The sequence below is a fragment of the Rhinolophus sinicus genome, linkage group LG05 (genome assembly GCF_036562045.2).
Source record: "Rhinolophus sinicus isolate RSC01 linkage group LG05, ASM3656204v1, whole genome shotgun sequence".
Taxonomy (NCBI): Eukaryota; Metazoa; Chordata; class Mammalia; order Chiroptera; family Rhinolophidae; genus Rhinolophus; species Rhinolophus sinicus.
Window position 1 is genome coordinate 138,713,087 of NC_133755.1, and position 20,233 is coordinate 138,733,319.

The following is a 20,233-nucleotide window of genomic DNA, read 5'->3' on the forward strand; positions in this document are numbered from 1 at the left end:
AAGATGTAGAGGCTGTAACTAGGCAACTGGGGAGGGGACCTGTGGCCCAAGGGAGCATGGCGCCCACAAGAAGCCAAAAGAAGACACGAGTGGCAGGGACACAGCAATCCAGATGGAAAGTGATGCAAAATGAAACTAACCCAAAGTTTCTCAACTTTGTCACTTTTGACATTTTGGGCTTGATAATTCTTTGTTATGGGAGGCTGTCCTGTGCGTTCCTGGATATTTAGCAATCCTGGTCTCTACCCCCTAAATGCCAGTAGCACCTCCCCCTATGTGTGACAGCCAAAAATGTCTCCAGACGTAGCCAAATGTCCTCTGGGGAACAAAATCACATTTGGTTGAGAAGTACTGGAGAGAGATAGGCAAAGGCCAGACTGTGTAGGCCTGTTAAGGAGTTGTTCTTTCTTCTGTGGGCAATGGGATACATTTTAGAGGTACCACGGGCGAGGGGGAAGGACAATTAAAACTGGATTTCTCAAAGATCTTCTTCCAGCAGTGAGTAAAATGGAGGGGAGAGAAAGCCAGAGGGAATGTGGATAGAACAATTAGGAGGCTAAACTAAATTAGAAGCTCCTAGACTAGTCCTAGGGAAAGATAATAACAGTTTGGACCACAGTGGTAGGTGATGGGATTGAGAGAAGTGGATGGATTTGAGAGATAGGAAGTAAAATCAACAGAACTTGGCACTAAATTGGGCATGTAGGGAGAGGCAGAAAGAGACGTCAGGAATGATTCATGCTAGAGGAAATGGGTGGGTGGTGGTGCCACTTGCTAAAATGGGGAAGCTGGACATAGCCTAGGTTTGTGGGGGAAGATCACACAATTTGATCATGTTAAATTTGGGGGGCCTTTAACGCCCAGGAACAGATGCTAAATAAGTCATTGGATATGTGGGTCTAGAACTCTAGGAGGTCGGGGTTGGAGATATAAATTGGGGCTCAAAGGGTCTAAAGAAGGTTGTTGCAGCTGTGAAAGTGTATTGTCTCCTCAGGAAGGACTATAGGAGGAAAAGATGAGGTCCCAGGAAAGGGACTTGAGTGTGGCCACCATTTAATGAGCTAACAGAGAAAAATACACCTCAAGCATCAGAGCAGGAATGGCCGACAAGTGGGTCAGAGCAAGAAGAATGTGGAGTCCTAGAAGTCCTGGGAAGAGAGTGAGGCAAGAAGCGGAGGAGAGAACAGAACTGTGTCAGGTGCTCCTGAGAGGTTACGTAAGATGACTGAAGAAATCTGCGGGATGTGGAGAGAAAGTCATTGCTGGTCGTAGTGAAAGTGGTGTGGGTGGCTGGAGGGAAACAGGAACCGGAGGCAAATGGTGAGTGGAAGGTGAGGGAATGGAGACAGTGAGTGGAGATAACATCTTGGGAGCTTGGCCCAAGTGGAGGAGGAGAGACATAGGTGGAACTTGGGGAAGGGTGCGAGGATCTTTTAAGATGAGAGGGGCGCGAGCAGGTTTCAGTGTCAATTGGGAAATATCTGGTTGAGAGGAGTTGGATATCCAGCAAGGAGAAGGGACGTTTCAGAGGTGGGAGGGCATGGGATCCAAAGTACAGGGAGGGAATAGCCTTAGAGAAGAGTGGAATCATGCCCTACAGTGTAGGAGGAAATGGGAGGAGGGGAGTGAATGCGGTGGGTTTATGTGTGTGCGTGGAGAAGTGGATGGGGCTTCTGCTGAGACTGACGGAGACTGGGCATGGGGGGGGCAGTGAATTCAGAGGCTTGAGAAGACTGGAGAAGTTCGAAGTTATGAGAGTTCTATTAGAATAACGATTCTCAGAAAGCAACAGATCCTCAGTCATCTAAGAAAAATAAAATTATGATTGGAATGCTCAAATTACTCCTAGTGTTCATTTCTTCTGGCTGCCATAGAAATGCACTAAAAAGTGGGTGGCTCACAATGATTGGGAGAGAAATGGGTTCATTCACCGTTCTGGAGGCTCCAAGTCCAAAATCAAGGTATTAGGAGGGCCATGCTCTCTCTGAGGACTCCATGAGGAGATCCTTCCTTGTCTCTTCTAGCTTCTGGTGGCTGCCAGCAATCCTTGGCGTTCCTTAGCATTCCATGGCTTATAGATGCACCACCGCAGTCTCTGCCTCCGTCTTCATGTGCTTCCTCCCCTGTGCATCAGTGTCCAAATTTTCCTCCTTTTATAAGAACACCAGTCATTGGATGAGGGTGCATCCTAATCCAATATGATCTCACCTTAACTTGTGTACATCTGCAAAGACTCTTACTTCCAGCTGAGATCACATTCACAGGTTTCAGGTGGACATGCATTTTGGCCGGGGACATGATTCAACTCAGTATATTACTAAGATACGAGATTATGTTAATGCATTTTAGAAGTATTTAGAAGATTAAAACAAAAATATCTTCAGCAGCTAACATTTATATATGCACAGTGTCACATACTCCCTACAAGAACCTGTGGTGTCTCCACAGTCCCCATGTTACAGATGAGGAAACAGAGGCTAAGAGCAGCGGAGTGACTTGCCCAAGGTGAAGTCCTGGCAGAGCCGGGACCTGAAACGCTGGCATTCTGACTTCAGAGACCACCTTTAACACTTAGTTGGCCCTATTACCTGCTTTTTTCCAGGTAATCCTGAGTTAATCAGAACGCTTAATCAGCTAATTACCTACCTCAGAATGTGTACCCCTGCCGACATTCTTTGCTAATATCTTTTTCTCTACATACAGCTCTTCGAGCCTTCCGCATGTCTGCAGCTCCACGCAGACAGCCCACTGCATGGAAGCAGAAGCTTGCTTGTTTGGTTCATTTGGGCTGGCAAAATATAGCCTCCCTTTTCTGGTAACTTCCAGGCTTGGCTTTCTTTCCCCAGGTCCACAGTGTCCAATTCCTGGAGTTCTCAGAAGTGGAGAACCAGGATGACTACTACAGCATAAGAGCTGGCTACATCTACACCCAGGACCAGCGAGGGGTGCATGTCATGTATGACGAAGCCTTGCGGGATCTGAAGGAACTGGAGACAGAACTTCTGCTCGTGGCCAGCCATTACATTGAGAAAGAAAAAGGTCAGAAGGCAGATTTTATTTTTAATTAAAATTTATTGAGGTGACAATGGTTAGTAAAATGACATAGGATTCAAGTCAGTCAGATATTTTTTCATTGAAAATTTTTTTTATTTTTCAATTACCATTGACATTCAATATTATATTAGTCTCAGGTGTATAACATAGTGATTAGACATTTATATAACTTACAAAGTGATCACCCCAATATATCTAGTACCCATCTGACACTATACATAGTTATTACAATAGTATTGATTATATTCCTTATGGTGTACTTTACATGCCCATGACTATTTTGTAACTACCAGTTTGTACTTCTTAATCCCTTCACCTTTATCACCTCCCCCACTACCCCCAGAAGTCAGTTTTTTAAAAATCAACCAGCCAAACAAACAGAAAGCACTAAGGGCTCGATTTAACACCTCCCTCCTCTAAATGTAAATGCATATCCAATAGTATCTGAAAATTTAATAAGCACATACAGCTCCCCAACACACATTCACTTTAGAAAAGATACACTTTTGTTTCCAGCCCAAGTGGCCCTTTTGTTGGAGACTGTGACTACTCTCTCAGGGCATGGTTATAATTCTTACTGTTGATTAGATGCTACTTGCTGCCCAATGGCATTTCTGCAGCACCCAAAGTGCAGGCAGTGTCATGCAGGGCCCTGAGGGAAGCAAAGTAAGCAAATGAAATTAATGATTTATTATTTTTAAGTGGCAAAAAAAAAAAAAAAGATTGACCTTGGGGAACTGCAGTTAGAAGCAGAGACATCCCTGGGTTCCTAACAGAAAATCACCAGGATACAAGAAGGATCTGGCTAGGAAAATGCCAGATAAGCCCCAGAGGAGAAATCATTACTCAGGGTAATCAAATAACCCATAATCTGTATTCTCTCTTCCTTCTAGCACCACTCAAATGCATCCAATTTTAGAAATAGGTGAGGTAAGAATATTTCTTTTGAAATAATATGCTAGCATTAGCATTACATTTGGAAAGAATTTAGAGTTTCTAGATACACTGCAACACCTAAAGGGAAATTCAGCAAGGGTTTGTGCTATTTGGTAATATATGAGGCTGTACTTAAGGATAATTCATGCTCATATTGTTATAAAATGCTGCTCAAGGAATGTTTGACAATTAACCTTTCAGATCCCAAACAGAATTAATTTAATACTGAATTGAACCTTTTGTCCTTTCGTTGCCACAGACCATTTAGGACCTGAATCATGGGATAATGCAATGATGGCATCCAACATTCTGGGGCATTTAATTTAAGCTATTAGCTTTTATCTTTATTGGCTATCCTACATACTAATGCATCATTTTTGTTGATAATAATTTATAATATGATACAACTATTTCCAGCTAAGAATTTAAGTTGATTGTAACACTCATTTTGCCACATGAGCATCTTTCAACTAGTAAGTGTATAGTCATTCGTTGTGAAATGATTTCCCAACTGCTGCTAGAGAAACTCCTGATCAAAGACTTTCTCTCCTTCAGTACCTATCATACACTTGATAATTATTACATTCAAACTTCAGCACCTGAAAAGCTCTTAATTTTTAATGTTTCATTCTGAACTAGATCACTTAAAAATGTAAAGCACTGATAATGCTGATAGTAAAAACTAACATTAATATAGTAGGAAAATATTTTAGCTGAATAATGATTACATTTATTTATTTAAGTTAGTGATTAACATAATTAAAGCACATCTTAGAAACTTTTCTGAAAATTTTTGACTTGGCAATCATCAACTGAAGTAACAGGTTAAACTGGATTTGCTTTTAAACCACCAGAGATCTGTTTTTAGAGAAGGAGAAATGTTTATTTTGCCTTTAAATTATAAGCTTGAGGACATTTAAGTAAAGATTTCATGTTAACTGAATTTGATTATATTTTTAAAATTAGTCTTTAAAACTAAATTTAAAAAGTAAAAACAATGGGAAGCTTACTATTTTTACTTCTGTGAGAATGACCTTGTAATAAATCTCAAAAGCTTAAAAAAAAAAAAAAAGTAAAAACAAAAACCCCCATTGACTTAGAAATCAACAAACATGAATTTAGGGCCTAGTCTTTGCTGATGGCTCTTTAACTGGTTCTTAGAAATCCCACTTACTGTTCATTTTTCTCATTCTTGAGATGGAGCTGACAACCTGAGGACACATTTCTAATAGGAATATCTTTGTGGAAAGGCCTGTGTCTGGTCATTGTCATCCACTTCTCTTCCAGGTCACAAAAAGGGCAGCAAGTCAAATACTGGCCAGGACTGGGGATGGGCCCATGCAGGAGTGGACAGATTTGCTGTGCTGTATGACATGTGGTCTTGGGAAGCAGCTCTTCTAGAAAATAAGCGCCAGGTATTTTTGCCTAGGAAACAAAACTTCTGTTAAACATCTTTATAAAACCCAGAATTTCTTTTTTTAACTCAGTGGGTCTTTTAGGGCAGCTTTCAATAAAGTGAATAATTACCGCACTTAAATAATCTCAGCTAGTTGTAAGGATATGAGTAATAAATTTTCTCTTTACTGTGGTTCTTTGTTACAAAATATAAAATATGAAGGATACTACTTTATGTTATAGGCAAAATTTGCTAAAGGGCTATATAATTTAGGTCTTTTTATAAAATGTATGCTTTTATAATATGAGAATGAATGATGACTCCATTCACATTCATTGTCTTGTCAGGGACAACCCTCACTCCGCGAAATACAGAGAAATTAACTGACCTTAGTATGGCCTTTAGAAATGTATGGCAGGTGTGGGTGGGTGAGAGCAGTTGGGCAAGGAGTGATTGGTGCAACAAGTTACAAGGGTAAATTTAAAGCCACAAAACAGCATATAATTTTTATTTTTCATTTTGTTTATGTGGTGTAACCCTTTAATTGATTTGGTAATATTGAACCAACTTTGCATACCGGGAATAAATCCCACTTGATCATGGTGTGTAATCTTTTGAATGTATTGAATTTGGTTTGCTAATACTTTGTTCAGGAGTTTTGCATCTATGTTCATCAGAAATATCGGCCTGTATTTTCTTTTTTGGTAATGTCTTTGTCAGGTTTTGGAATCAGGGCAATGATGGCCTCGTAGAATGAGCTTGGGAGTCTTCCCTTCTCTTGAATTTTTTGGAATAGTTTGAGAAGAATAAGTATTAATTCTTTGAATATTTGGTAACATTCACCTGTGAAGCCATCTGGTCCAGGACTTTTGTCTGTTGGAGGCTTGTTAATTTCTGATTCAATTTCATTAGTAGTAATTGGTCAGTTCAGATTATCTGTTTCTTCTTGATTCATCCTCGGAAGATTGTATGCATCTAGGAATTTATCCATTTCTTCCAAACTGTCCAATTTGTTGGTGCATAATTACTCATAGTGTTTTCTTGAATGTTTTGTATTTCTGTGGTGTCTGTTGTCTCTTCTCTTTTATTTCTAAGTTTATTTATTTGGGTCCTCTCTCTTTTTTTCTTGATGAGTCTGTTTAAAGGTTTATCAATTTTGTTTTTCTTTTCAAAGAACCAGCTCTTGATTTCATTGATCTTTTGTATTGTGTTTTATTCACCTGTTTCATTTATTTCCACTCTGATCTTTATCATTTCCTTCCTTCCACTCACTTTGGCATTTGTTTGCTGTTTTATTCCAGTTCCTTTATGCGCACAGTTAGATTGTTTATTTGAGACTTTTCTTGTTTTTTGAGGTAGACCTGCATTGCTATGAATTTCCCTCTTAGGACTGCTTTTGCTGTGTCCTATAGATTTTGGGTCATTGTGTTTTCATTTTCATTTGTCTCAAGGTATCTTTTGATTTCTTTCTTGATCTCATTGTTAATCCATTCATTGTTTAGTGGTATGTTATTTAGCCTCCGTGTGTTTGTCCGTTTTTTCTTGTAATTAATTTCTAGTTTCATACCATAGTGGTCAGAGAAGACACTTGATATAATTTCAATCTTCTTAAATTTATTGAGACTTGTTTAGTGCCTAACATGTGATCTGTCTTGGGAAAGAATATATATTCTGCTGATTTGGGGTGAAATGCTCTAAAAATATCAATTAAATCCATCTGGTCTAGTGTGTCATATAAGGCCATCATTTCCTTGTTGATTTTCTGTCTGAAAGATCTGTCCATTGGTGTTGATTGGATGTTAAAGTCCCTTATAATGATTGTGTTGCTGTTGATCTCTCCCTTTATGTCAGTCAATATTTGTTTTATATATCTAGATGCTCCTATTTTGTTGGGCCCATAGATCTTTACTAGAGTTATGTGCTCTTGTTGGATTGATCCTTTTATCATAATGTAATGTCCTTCTTGGTCTCTTATTATAGTCTTTATTTTAAAGTCTATTTTGTCTAATATAAGTATTGCTACCCCAGGTTTTTTGTTTGTTTTTTGTTTTTGTTTTCGTTTGCATGAAATATCTTTTTCCATCCCTTTATTTTCAGCCTATGTGTGTCTTTCAATCTGAGGTGTTGTAAATAGCATATGTGTGGGTCTTGTTTTTTATCCATTCAGCTACCCTATGTCTTTTTTTTTATTTGCATAGATCTTTATTGTTTATAATATTTCCATTAAAATTTTTTTTTCCTTTTTGTAAATTTTTTTTAAATTTTATTAATTTCAGGTGCACAAGACAAAGCAATACTTAGACGTTTATCATTTATATCCCTCACACTGTGTGAACCCCCCTCCCCCCATCCACTATCCCTCTGACATCGCACAGAGCCATTACGTTTCCACTGTCTCTATTCCTAATGCTGTACTCCGCTTCTTGTAACCATATACATACATATATATACATATATATACATATATACATATATATACATATATATACATATATATACATATATACATATATATACATACATATATATATATATATATATATATATATATACATATATATGTATATATATATAATTATAGTTGGCATCCATTACTGTTCAGCTTCAGGTGTACAGTGCAGAGATCAGGCATCTACATATCTACATCACCCCTGAGGTGGTCTCCCAAATGGGACATGTGTCCATCGGATACTCTACGAAATCATTACATTATTGATTATGTTCCCCAAATTAATTTTCAAAACCCCATGGCCATCTTGTGGTTACCGACTATTTTCTAAACCCCTCACCTTCCCCCTTATCCCCACCCCCCTGCCCATCTAGCAACCCTCAATTTTTCCTCTATGTCTCCAAAACTGTTTCTGATTAGTTCATTCACTTATTCTTTTCTTTAGATTCCGCATATAAGTGAGATCATATGGTATTTGTCTTTCTCTGTCTGACTTATTTCACTTAACATAATGTTCTCTAGGTCCATCCATGTTGTTGCAAATGGTAAGATTTCTTTCTTCTTTATGGCTGCGTAATACTCCATTGTATAAATATACCACAGTTTCTTAATCCAGTCATCTACTGATGGGCATTTTGGTTGTTTCCATGTCTTGGCTATTGTGTATAGTGCTGCAATAAACATAGGAGCGCATAAAGATTTTTGAATTGGAGTTTTGGATTTCTCCGGATAGACACCTAGGAGTGGGATTGCTGGATCATAAGGTAGTTCCAGTTTCAGATTTTTGAGATACCTCCATACTGTTTTCCATAGTGGCTGCACCAATCTGCAATCCCACAAACAGTGCACAAGCTTTCCCTTTTCTCCACATCCACGCCAGCACTTGTTGTTTGTTGATTTATTGATGATAGCCATTTTGACTGGGGTGAGGTGGTGTCTCATTGTGTTTTTTATTTGCATTTCTCTAATGGTTAGTGAGGTTGAGCATTTCTTCATATGTCTGTCTGCCATCTGTATGTCCTTTTTAGAAAAATGTCTTTTCATGTCCTCTGCCCATTTTTAAATTGGGTTGTTTGTTTTTTTGGAGTTGAGTTGAGTGAGTTTTTTATAAATTTGTGATATTAACCCCTTATCCAATACATCATTGGCAAATATCTTTTCCCATTCAGTAGGATCCCTTTTTGTTTTATTGATGGTTTCCTTTGCTGTGAAAAAACTTTTTAGTTTGATGTAATCCCACATGTTTATTTTTTCTCTTACTTCCCTCGCACGAGGGATATATCAGTAAAAATCTTACTCCAGGTAATGTCTGTGAAGTTTCTTCCTATATTTTCTTCTAGGAATTTTATGGTTTCAGATCTTACATTTAAGTCTTTAAGCCATTTTGAATTTATTTTTGTATATGGTGTAAGGAGGTGGTCCAGCTTCATTTTTTTGCATGTGTCTGTCCAGGTTTCCCAGCACCATTTATTGAATAGACTGTCTTTACCCCACCATACATTCTTGCTTCCATTGTCATAGATTAAATGGCCATATAGGCATGGATTTATTTCTGGACTCTCTATTCTGTTCCATTGATCTATGTGTCTGTTTTTATGCCAGTACCATGCTGTTTTGATTACTGTAGCCTTGTAGTATAATTTGATGTCAGGTATTGTTATACCTCCCACTTTGTTCTTATTTCTCAAGATTGCTGAGGCTATCCGAGGTCTTTTATGGTCCAATATAAATTTTAGGATTATATGTTCTATTTCTGTGAAAAACGTCATTGGTAGTTTGATAGGAATTGCGTTGAATATGTATATTGCCTTAGGCAGTATGGACATTTTAACTATATTAATTCTTCCTATCCATGAACATGGTATGTGTTTCCATCTATTTGTATCTTCTTTCATTTCTTTCTTCAGTGTCTTATAATTTTCTGAGTACAGATCTTTTACTTCATTGGTTAAATTTATTCCCAGGTATTTTATAGTCTTTGGAGCAATTGTAAATGGGATTGCTTTTTTAATTTCTCCTTCTGATGTTTTATTATTGGTATATACAAATGCAACTGATTTCTGAATATTAATTTTGTATCCTGCTACTTTACTAAATTCATCTATCAGCTCTAATAGTTTCTTGGTGGAGTCTTTAGGGTTCTCTATATATAGTATCATATCATCTGCATATAATGACAGTTTTACTTCCTCCTTACTGACTTGGATGCCTTTTATTTCTTTTTCTTGTCTGATTGCTGTGGCTAGAACTTCCAGCACTATGTTGAATAGAAGTGGAGAAAGTGGGCAACCTTGCCTTGTTCCTGATCTTAAGGGGAATGGTTTTAGCTTTTCCCCATTGAGTATGATGTTAGCTGTGGGTTTATCATAGATGGCCTTTATTATGTTGAGATATGATCCCTCTATTCCCACTTTCTTAAGGGTTTTTATCATAAATGGCTGCTGGATTTTATCAAATGCTTTTTCTGCATCTATTGATATGATCATGTGATTTTTATTTTTCATTTTGTTAATGTGGTGTATCACATTAATTGATTTGTGGATGTTGAACCACCCTTGCATACCAGGGATGAATCCTACTTGATCATGGTGTATGATCTTTTTAATGTATTGCTGAATTCTGTTCGCTAATATTTTGTTGAGGATTTTTGCATCTATGTTCATTAGCGATATTGGCCTGTAGTTTTCTTTTTTTGTGGTGTCTTTGTCTGATTTTGGGATCAGGGTGATAGTGGCTTCGTAAAAAGTGTTTGGGAGTCTTCCCTCCTTCTGGATTTTTTGGAAGAGCTTGAGGAGAATAGGTGATAATTCTTTTTTGAACGTTTTGTAAAATTCACCTGTAAAGCCATCTGGTCCAGGGCTTTTGTTTGTTGGGAGATTGTTGATTACTGATTCAATTTCCCTGGTGGTAATCAGTCTATTCAGGTTTTCTGTTTCTTCTTGAGTTAGCCTTGGAAGGTTGTATGCCTCTAGAAAATTGTCCATTTCTTCCAGATTGTCAAATTTGTTGGCATATAGTTGCTCATAGTAATTTCTTAAAATTTTTTGTATTTCTGCGGTGTCTGTTGTCACTTCTCTTTCATTTCTGATTTTATTAATTTGGTCCTCTCTCTCTTTTTTTTAATGAGTCTGGCTAAAGGTTTGTCAATTTTGTTTATCTTCTCTAAGACCCAACTCTTGGATTCATTAATCTTTTGTATTGTTTTTCTAGTTTCTATTTCATTTATTTCCGCTCTGATCTTTATTATCTCCTTCCTTGTACTCCCTTTGGGCTTATTTTGTTGTTCTTTTTCCAGATCACTTAAGTGTGATGATAAACTGTTGATTAGTGATGTTTCTTGTTTCTTTAGGTAGGCCTGCAATGCTATGAACTTTCCTCTTAGGACTGCTTTTGCGGCATCCCATAGATTTTGGGTCATCGTGTTTTCATTTTCGTTTGTCTCGAAATATCTTTTGATTTCTTCCTTGATCTCCTGCTTGACCCATTCATTATTTAGTAACATGTTATTCAGCCTCCATGAATTTGTGTGTCTTCCAGTTTTTTTCCTGTATATTTCATTTCTAATTTCATAGCACTGTGGTCAGAGAAGACAATTGGTATGATTTCAATTTTCTTAAATTTATCAAGACTTGTTTTGTGGCCTAACATATGGTCTATCTTGGAAAATGTTCCATGTGCGCTTGAGAAGAATGTGTATTCTGCAGCATTGGGGTGAAATGCTCTGAAAATATCGATTAAATCCAAGTGGTCCAATGTATCATTTAAGGCTGTTGTTTCCATATTGATTTTCTGTCTGGAAGACCTGTCCCTTGTTGTCAGAGGTGTGTTGAAGTCCCCTACTATGATAGTGTTACTGTTGATCTCTGTCTTTATGTCAGTCAATATCTGTTTTATATATTTAGGTGCTCCTATGTTGGGTGCATAGATGTTTACTAGGGTTATGTCCTCTTGTCGGATCGATCCCTTTATTATTATATAGTGCCCATCTTTGTCTTTTAATATTTTCTTCATTTTAAAGTCTATTTTGTCAGAAATAAGTATTGCAACTCCAGCTTTTTCCTCATTTCCATTTGCATGAAATATCTTACTCCAACCCTTCACTTTCAGCCTGTGTGTGTCTTTTGATCTGAGGTGAGTCTCTTGTATACAGCATATACAAGGGTCTTGCTTTCTTATCCACTCAGCCACCCTATGTCTCTTGATTGGAGCATTTAATCCATTTACATTTAAAGTGATTATTGATAGGTACATAGTTATTGCCATTTTTAAATTTGTAGTTAGATTGTTTTCATCTTTCTTCTATTTACAGAAGTCCTTTTAGTATTTCTTGCAATGCTGGCTTGGTGGTAATAAATTCCTTTAGCTTATTCTTTTCTGGGAAGCTCTTTATCTCTCCATCAACTTTAAATGATAGCCTTGCTGGATAAAGCAATCTAGGTTGTAGGCCTTTGTTTTCCATCACTTTGAGTATCTCCTGCCACTCCCTCCTGGCCTTCAATGTTTCTGCAGAAAAGTCATTTGATAGTCTTATGGGAGTTCCCGTGTATGTAACCCTCTGTCTTTCTCTTGCTGCTTTTAGGATTCTCTCTTTGTCTTTAACCTTTGCCATTTTAACTATAATGTGTCTTGGTGTGGACCTGTTTGGGTTTATCCTGGTTGGAACTCTCTGCACTTCCTGGGCTTGTATGTTGGTTTCCTTCATCAGGTTAGGGAAGTTTTCGGACATTATTACTTCAAATATGTTCTCAATCCCTTGCTTCCTCTCTTCACCTTCTGGTATTCCTATGATGCGCATGTTGTTGCGCTTGATGTTATCCCAGAGGTCTCTTAAACCATCTTCATTGTTTTTTATTATTTTTTCTTTCTGTTGTTCTGTTTGGGTGATCTCTGCTAACTTGTCTTCTAAGTCGCTGATTCGATCCTCTGCTTCATCTAACCTGCTGTTAATTCCTTCAAGTGAGTTCTTTATTTCGGTAATTGTGTTCTTTAGATCTAACTGGTTGTTCATTATGATTTCTACATCCTTCTTGATGTCGTCTCTAAGCTCCTTAAACATTCTTATCATCAGTGTTCTGAACTCTGTCTCTGATAGGTTGGTTACCTCTGTTTCATTTGGTTCCATTTCTGGAGGTTTCTTCTGTTCTTTTATTTGGGACATGTTTCTTTGTTTCCCCATTCTGGCTGACTCTCTGTATTTGCTTTGATGTATTAGGTAGATCCCCTAGCATTCTTAGTTCTTGCTGGGTTATCTTATGTAGTATGTGTCCTTTATATTTGACTTACACTACTTCGTTCTTCTCCTCTGCGTGTGCTCCAAAGGTGACTCTTGTGTTGTATATATTGTCCTGTTAAAGATCTTTAATTGCTTTTCGCTTTTGAGTAGGTGGGGTTAACTCCTAGGCTGACTAGTTGTGAGACTTGGCTCTGCCCACTGCAGGGTGTTCTGCTGCGTGAGGGTTGACCGATTAAATGTGGTTTGGCCTCTATGGTCTCTTGTGCCTGTAAAGAATTTCCTCTGGGTTTGTCACTTGTAGGTCAAGCCCGGTAGTACTCTGGTTTGGTCTGGAGTTGGCCTCTGGGTATGTTGAATCTTGTGCCTCTTAAGCTGGGCACTGGTAGGGCAATTTCAGAACAAAGCAAATCACCAAGCACAACAATAACAACAACAAATTAAAAATCAAATACATTCACATGTAAAAACCAACAACCCCACTCAACACAGGCAAAGATATCAAAGATATAAAGACAAAACAAAACAAAACAGAAAGCAGCACCAGTCTTGGCTTAAGGTCACCAAGTAATCTCCAGGTTGTCCTCTGCTATACCAAAGAGTCCCCTGCGTATTATGCAGGCAGAGCCGGTCACCTGGTGCCCAGAGTGACATTGGGACTGCATATTTAGATGCGTGGGGCTGAGGGGTCTCGACGGTAGTTTTTACAAAGCCAGTACAGTTTCTGCCCTTGCCTGCACATATGCGCACTGAGAGTAGCACCACCAGCCCTGTGTCCAATTCTCCTGAGTCTTAGGGCACTTCTTCTGTGTGTGTGTGTGTGTGTGTGTGTGTGTGTGTGTGTGGCAGGCGGGAGATTTCTGAGCTGCTGATCCCTGGGAGTGCCTCCGCAGTTGTAATTGCCCCGCCCTAGGCAGGCCAGAAAGGGTGGGGGCTGGGGATGGAGGGGTCTTCTCTCTCCCAGCCCAGCTGTGTCACACTCTTCCGTAAACCAGAAAAGATGGTGGCTGGGGGCAGAGGAGTCCCCTCTCTCCTAGTCCAGCAAAAACCACACTCCTCCCAGCCTCCTCTCTGGGCCAGAGCCACCCGCCAGTCTTCCCAGAGCCCGAGCACCAAGGCTCCTCTGTAATCTGACACTACTCCTCAATTCAGGGGCCAGTTCACGTCTCTGGACGGGCGGGGGTAGGATTGGAAGAGCAGGGGGAGTGGCCCAGGTATGGAGTTTGTGTCCTTTGTCCGGCCTAGGGCTTAACTGGAGGTATCAGCTGAGGTTATTGCCTCAAATGCTGGATATGCTGCCCCCTCGGCCGGAGAGGTCCACTGCGGGACGCAGGGAAACAGCCCACCTCCTGGCTTTTGTGTTCTCTGTTCCATCCTGGGATCCCCTGTGTCTCTGTAGCTGCGGATGTCGGCCGAGATTCCACCGCTGCAGATGCGGGCCTCGTCCCCACAGCCACAGGTGCGGACCGTGTCTCCACTCCGCTCACTTCCCTCTTCCCCTGCTCGCCCAATTTTCCCACCTGCAAGTAATCCTTGCATGAGTCTCTTAGCTGTTCTGCGTGATGAGCAGAGAGTCCTTTGATGGGTTATAAATGTCCCGTTTCTGATATGATCCGGAGGAGAACTCAAAAAGTGCGCCCCGCTGCCGCCATTCCTATGACGTCACCCCTACCCTATGTCTTTTGATTGGAGCACTTAATCCATTTACATTGAAGGTGATTACTGATAGGTACATAGTTATTGCCATTTTATTATTCATATTTTTTATCTTTGTTCATTTGTTTTCTCCTTTCTTCTGCTTAAAGAAGTCCTTTTAATATTTCTTGTAATACTGGCTTGGTGGTAATGAATTCCTTTAGCGTTTTTTGTCTGGGAACCTCTTTATCTCACCTTCAATTTTAAATGATCACCTTGCTGGGTAGAGTAGTCTTGGTTGTAGGACTTTACTTTTCATCACTTTGAATGTTTTCTGTTTTCTGCCACTCCCTTTTGGCCTGCAAAGTTTCTATTGAGAAATCAGCTGACAGTCTTATGGAAGCTTCCTTATAATTAACTAGTTGTCTTTCTCTTGCTGCTTTTAGGATTCTCTCTGTGTCTTGAACCTTTGCAATTTTAATTATAGTGTATTTTGGTATAGGCCTTTTTGGGTTCATCTTGTTTGGGACTCTGCACTTCCTGGACTTGTATGTCTATTTCCTTCACCATGTTAGGAAGTTTTCAGTCATTATTTTTTTCAAATCTGTTCTCGATCACCTCCTCCCTCTCTTCTCTTTCTGGTACTCCTGTGATGTGCTTGATTTTGTCCCAAAGGTCCCTTAAACTATTTTCATTTAATTAATTTATTTATTTATTTTCATTTTGTTGTTCTGATTGGGTGTTTTCTGCTACTTTGTCTTCTAAATCGCTGGTTCTATCCTCTGCTTCATCTAATCTGCTGTTGATTCCTTCTGGTATAGTCTTCATTTCACTTATTGTATTCTTTATTTCTGACTGGTCCTTTTTTAATGGCTTCTGTGTCCTTTTTTTATGCTTGCTATCTCTTTGTTGAAATTCTCGCTAAGTTCCTTAAGCATTCTTATAACCAGTGTTTTAAACTCTGTCTTTGGTATGTTGGTTGCCTCCATGTCATTTAGTGTGTGTTTTTCTGGAGTTGTCTCCTGTTCTTTTATTTGGGACATGTTTCTTTGTTTCCTCATTCTGGCTGCCTCTCTGTGTTTTCCCCTGTGTATTAGGTAGATCTTCTATGTCTCTCAATCTTTGCTGGATGGCCTTATGTAGTAGGTGTCCTGTGTGGTCTAGTGGTGTGGTCTCCCAGGTCACCTGTGCCGGGTCACCTGTGTTCCAGGAGTGTCCCTTGTATGTGTTGTGTGTGCCCTCCTGCTGTAGTTGAGCCTTGATTGCTTTTGGCACATCAATGGGTGGAATTGACTCTCAAGCTGACTGACCTGTGAGGATTGGCTATGCCTACAACATATGAGCTGCTGTGGGGGCACTGACCCCTCAGAGGAGGATTTGCCCCAGTGGGCTCTTGTGCCTGTTGAGACCAACCTTTGGGCATGTAGCTTGTGTGGCTAACCAGGTAGTGCTCTCGTGTGGTCTAAGGCCAGACTCTGGGTGTGTTGCTTCTGGTGTCTCTTGGGGGGGCTCCCATGCAGGCCAATTTCAGCCTTGTTTGTGACTGGCCCAGGGCTACCTGGTAGGAGCTACAAAGCTATATGCAGTTGGTTGCTGCCTTTGCTGGACCTCAAGGCATGTGGGGGTGGCCTTGCTGTGAACCAAGGATGACTGCCACCAGTATTGGGCCTGGGGAAGTTGAGCAAGAGTCCCAGGGCACCTCTAGGCCTGTTGCCACCTGCCAGCTGCCTCTAAGGCTCAGTTGCTTAAAGAGCCTCCTTAACAGTGTGGGCAGGGCTGGTTGAATCAGTGCTGATTGTGCCTCCACCAATGCTGCCAGAGTTGGTTGGGGTGGGTTCCCAGGGAGTCACTGGGGTGGGGCTGGTGGTTTTCACAAAATTAATGCAGATTCAGTTTTTTCACCAGTGCTAAGCCTGTGTCTACTGTGAAAAATGCCCAGAGAACACCATGGCTAGCTGCCACTCACCTCATGACAACAGATTCCTGAGAAGCACCCAAAAAGGGCTGCAGCACGAGATGGGGCTGACCACCTACCACTGAAAATTTCCCAGGCTGCCATGGGCCATCTGCTGCTGAATAAGCCTCCTGCAGTTTACGGGACAGGGCTGGTTGCCGAAGAGCTGAGAGGGCCCCCACGATGCTGTACTTGCTGGGCAGGACAGGGTTCCAGGGGGTCACCAATGTGGGGCTCATGCAGAGTTCACCAGGCCCATGTGGTCTCAGATTTTGGGGAGGGCTCAATACAGGAAAGATGGTGTCTACCTGTAGGCTACACATGAGGCAGACTCCACACAGGGACAATGGCAGCTGTCCCTCTAGCCCTCATCTAGAACCACACAATTCAGTCTTTTCTAGTATGTCTCTGGCGCCTCTTAAGTTGCTGACCCTCTGCTGGTGCCCAGGGTGAGTTCATACAAGAGTGAGTCTGTGTGTGGGCCCTTTAAGAGGACATCTGGGTTTCAAGCCACCTTCTGTCTCACTGTGAGGGACGGAGTCCTCTCTGATTTTCATAGCCAGATGTTGTAAGGACTCTTGTTCCTGGCTCATGACCCCTGGACTGGGAAGCTTGGTGTGTGGCTGGGACCCCTTACTCTTCATGGGGTACTTCTGCCACTGAGATGCCCCTCCCAATGCTCAACCACTACCTTGGGTTTGGGGTCTGCCTGTTTTGTACCTCTGCCCCTCCTATCAGTCTCAATGTGGCCTCTTCTTTATGACCTTAGTTATAGGGGTTCTGTTCAGCTGGTCTTTAGATGATTCTCGAGGTGGATTGTTCTATAATTTTGTTACGGGAGGTGGCAGGCACGGCATTTACCTATTCTGCCATCTTTACTGTTCTCCTCATAGCTTTATTTTAATATCATAGCTATTTGGGTGTCAGTGTGGAGAATGGATTGAAATAGAAAGCTCCCGGAGAAAAGAAGTGCAGTTATCACAACAGGGACTTGAAGAGTTAGGAGGGGAACTACACTAAGGATGTAATAATGAGACTAGGAAGGTGAAGCAGACTTGAGAGCACTTTGTAGAACTGGAATGCAGGATTTGAAGGCAGGATGTTGGAGTGAGAGAATAAGAGTAGAATTAAAGTAACTTCCTCAGGGTCAGGGAGGAGGCTATTAACTGAAACAGATGCAGGACGAGGGACATTTAGAGGGAACACTAACACTGTATCTAGGACATGAGGCATGTAAGGAGAGTTTGCTAAAATCCAGGTGTGAATATTTTGTGGGTGCTGTAGTTTGGAAACTCAGGAATAGGTATGAGCTAAGGTATCAATGTGGAAGTTGAATCACAGTAATGAGTGAAAATGACTAAAAAAAGCCAGCAATGTCTGAAATGGTTCCCTGGGTAACACTTACCTTTAATGGAAAGGTCATGGAATAAGAATCCGTGAGAGGAACAAAGAATAGCCAAGGAGACTGGAGAAGAAAAGGAAGGAATAGTGTTATGAAAGCCAGTTGGGGGGAGGAAGGGAGTGTCTTAACTAGTAGAGAATAGTTATGAGTGTGGAGTGCAGTGAAACACCAAGAAAGAGAAGTCCTGAAAGCCAGGCGGTGGGGTCAGCCATCAGGTGGTCATGGCCAGCGTGTGGGACTCTCAGCGGAGTTACAGGGGCGGAAGCCAGGTTACAGTGCACTGTGCCGTGGTCAGCAGATGGGGAAATGGAAATGTTTTCTTTGAATTGTTTTTCTAGTAGAATAGATGGTTTACCATTTTATCTGCTCTCCGCTCTGTTGCTCATGGAGATGTAGGTCACCCAATTTTTTAAAACAGCTGGCTGGGCTTTACAGGGTGCAGGCCCTGGGCTTTGAAAACTGTTCCTCTTTTCAAAGACAACTGGCCTCTACAGAGTTTGCATCTGCAACCTTCATCTGCCAGTGAGAACCTTACTTTGGCCAACTGAATAAATGAGAGATTGAGATTCATAGTGTAGTAACTGGAAAAGCTGCATTCAATGTAAATAAGACAGAATCTCAAAACTCGACGTGTTTGTTGGTCCAGACATGAGTTTTAAACAGCCCCCCTCTTCTGTACTCTCTCTTTCCACCTTCCTTTTTAGTGCTTCTAGGCCTCCTATGGAAGCCCCAGGTGGACTCATTGGCAGAAAAGAGTAGAAGGATAGAGAGGACTGAAAAACAAACCAATTTGTCCACATTTCGGCCTGAGGTTCATTCTGTGCTAAGCTACCAGGGCTGCCCACTAGTTTCTTCTGTGGTACATGAAATTATTTTACCTTAAAACAATCATTGCAAATATCTCCCTCTTTTCTACCCTGAGAATAAGTTCCCCAATAGAAACTGAGCTATCTGTGCCAAAACTGTAAAATGTAGCCTTCTAAATCAGAAATGCTGTCAAAAGAGCCTATTTTTAATGGATAAACAGATTTTTATCTAGAGTACAATTGATTCCCCCCAGCACTGTTTCTACTGCCAAGTTTCCTCAGCTGTTTTTGATTGTTAAATATATCGGAATCACTAGAGTTCAGAATTGCTCTAACACGTTGGGTTGTCTTAAATCCTTAAGTAACCATATTATGTATGAACACTCATAAAATTTTAGCTGGTGTGAATTTAGGTAGATATAGGGACTCTTAGAGAAGCCAGGCATCAGCTATACCGGCTCCTAAGTGACACTTGTACCCACTGCTTTTTCTCTCCACAGCCACCAGAAGACACATTTTCAGGGTAATTTGAATTAGTGTTCGGAGCACAAAGGAAAAAAAAATTCTGTGACCGGTTGCATCTAGCATTGATTTTCTGTTTTGTGCTTTCATTTGACCTAAAATACTATTTTTTTTAAGTTTTTTAAACCTGAGAAATTAAAAAAAAAGTTTGAGGTAAAACTAGTATAAACACAGTAAGGTTTGAAAGTATTTGTTTTGGCTATTTTTCTATTTCCTCCAATATTTGATGCCTACCATTAGTGTGTACCACTAATTGTTTTGCCTGAGAGTTGGCCTTTGACACACACAGGTGACATTTGACAGGCTAGGAAGACTCCTTAGACAAATACCAGCCCAGAATTTAAATGGAAATGGGCCAGTTAGCAAACAGATAATAAATAGAACCTGTGAGGTGGAAAGATCACAGTCCTACCCCTGTAGGGAAAGAATTCATAATAAAATTATGCAAGGGTCCACCTGAAAGCTTCTCGATGTTGAGGCCAAAGCTTGAAAAAAGCCTTATCAATTTAAAAAGACAGCTGCGTTTTCCTTCTCAAGAGGTACGGTTGCCAGGTAAAATATGACAATATTTGGGACATACTTATACTAAAAAAGTATTCAGTGTTTATCAGAAATTCAGATTTAACTAGATGACCTGTATTTTTGTTTGCTAAACCTGGCAATCCTATCAACAACAAAAGTGAGTCTGGTGGTTTAGCACCAGACTGCAACCTAGTATCACCAGATTGGAATTACCAGCAAGAACCCTCCCCAGGAACTTCCCCTGCCAAGCAACCAAACAATAGGGCTTTTTGTACAAAAACAGGTCAAGGCGATACAAATGCCCCAAACTAGCTCCTGGGATTGCCC

The 20,233-nt window shown here is 40.5% G+C and overlaps 1 protein-coding gene across 6 annotated transcripts in view; it reads left to right on the plus strand.

Moving 5' to 3' along the window:
• Positions 1-20,233, plus strand: part of CCDC162P (coiled-coil domain containing 162, pseudogene) — a 164,459-nt gene that overhangs the window by 49,415 nt on the left and 94,811 nt on the right. For all 6 annotated transcript variants that reach the window (XM_074333386.1, XM_074333388.1, XM_074333385.1 and 3 more), the window contains exons 15-16: positions 2,847-3,039; positions 5,278-5,405. In XM_074333386.1, the coding sequence (XP_074189487.1) occupies positions 2,847-3,039; positions 5,278-5,405 (321 nt within the window). The remainder of the gene's footprint in view (positions 1-2,846; positions 3,040-5,277; positions 5,406-20,233) is intronic.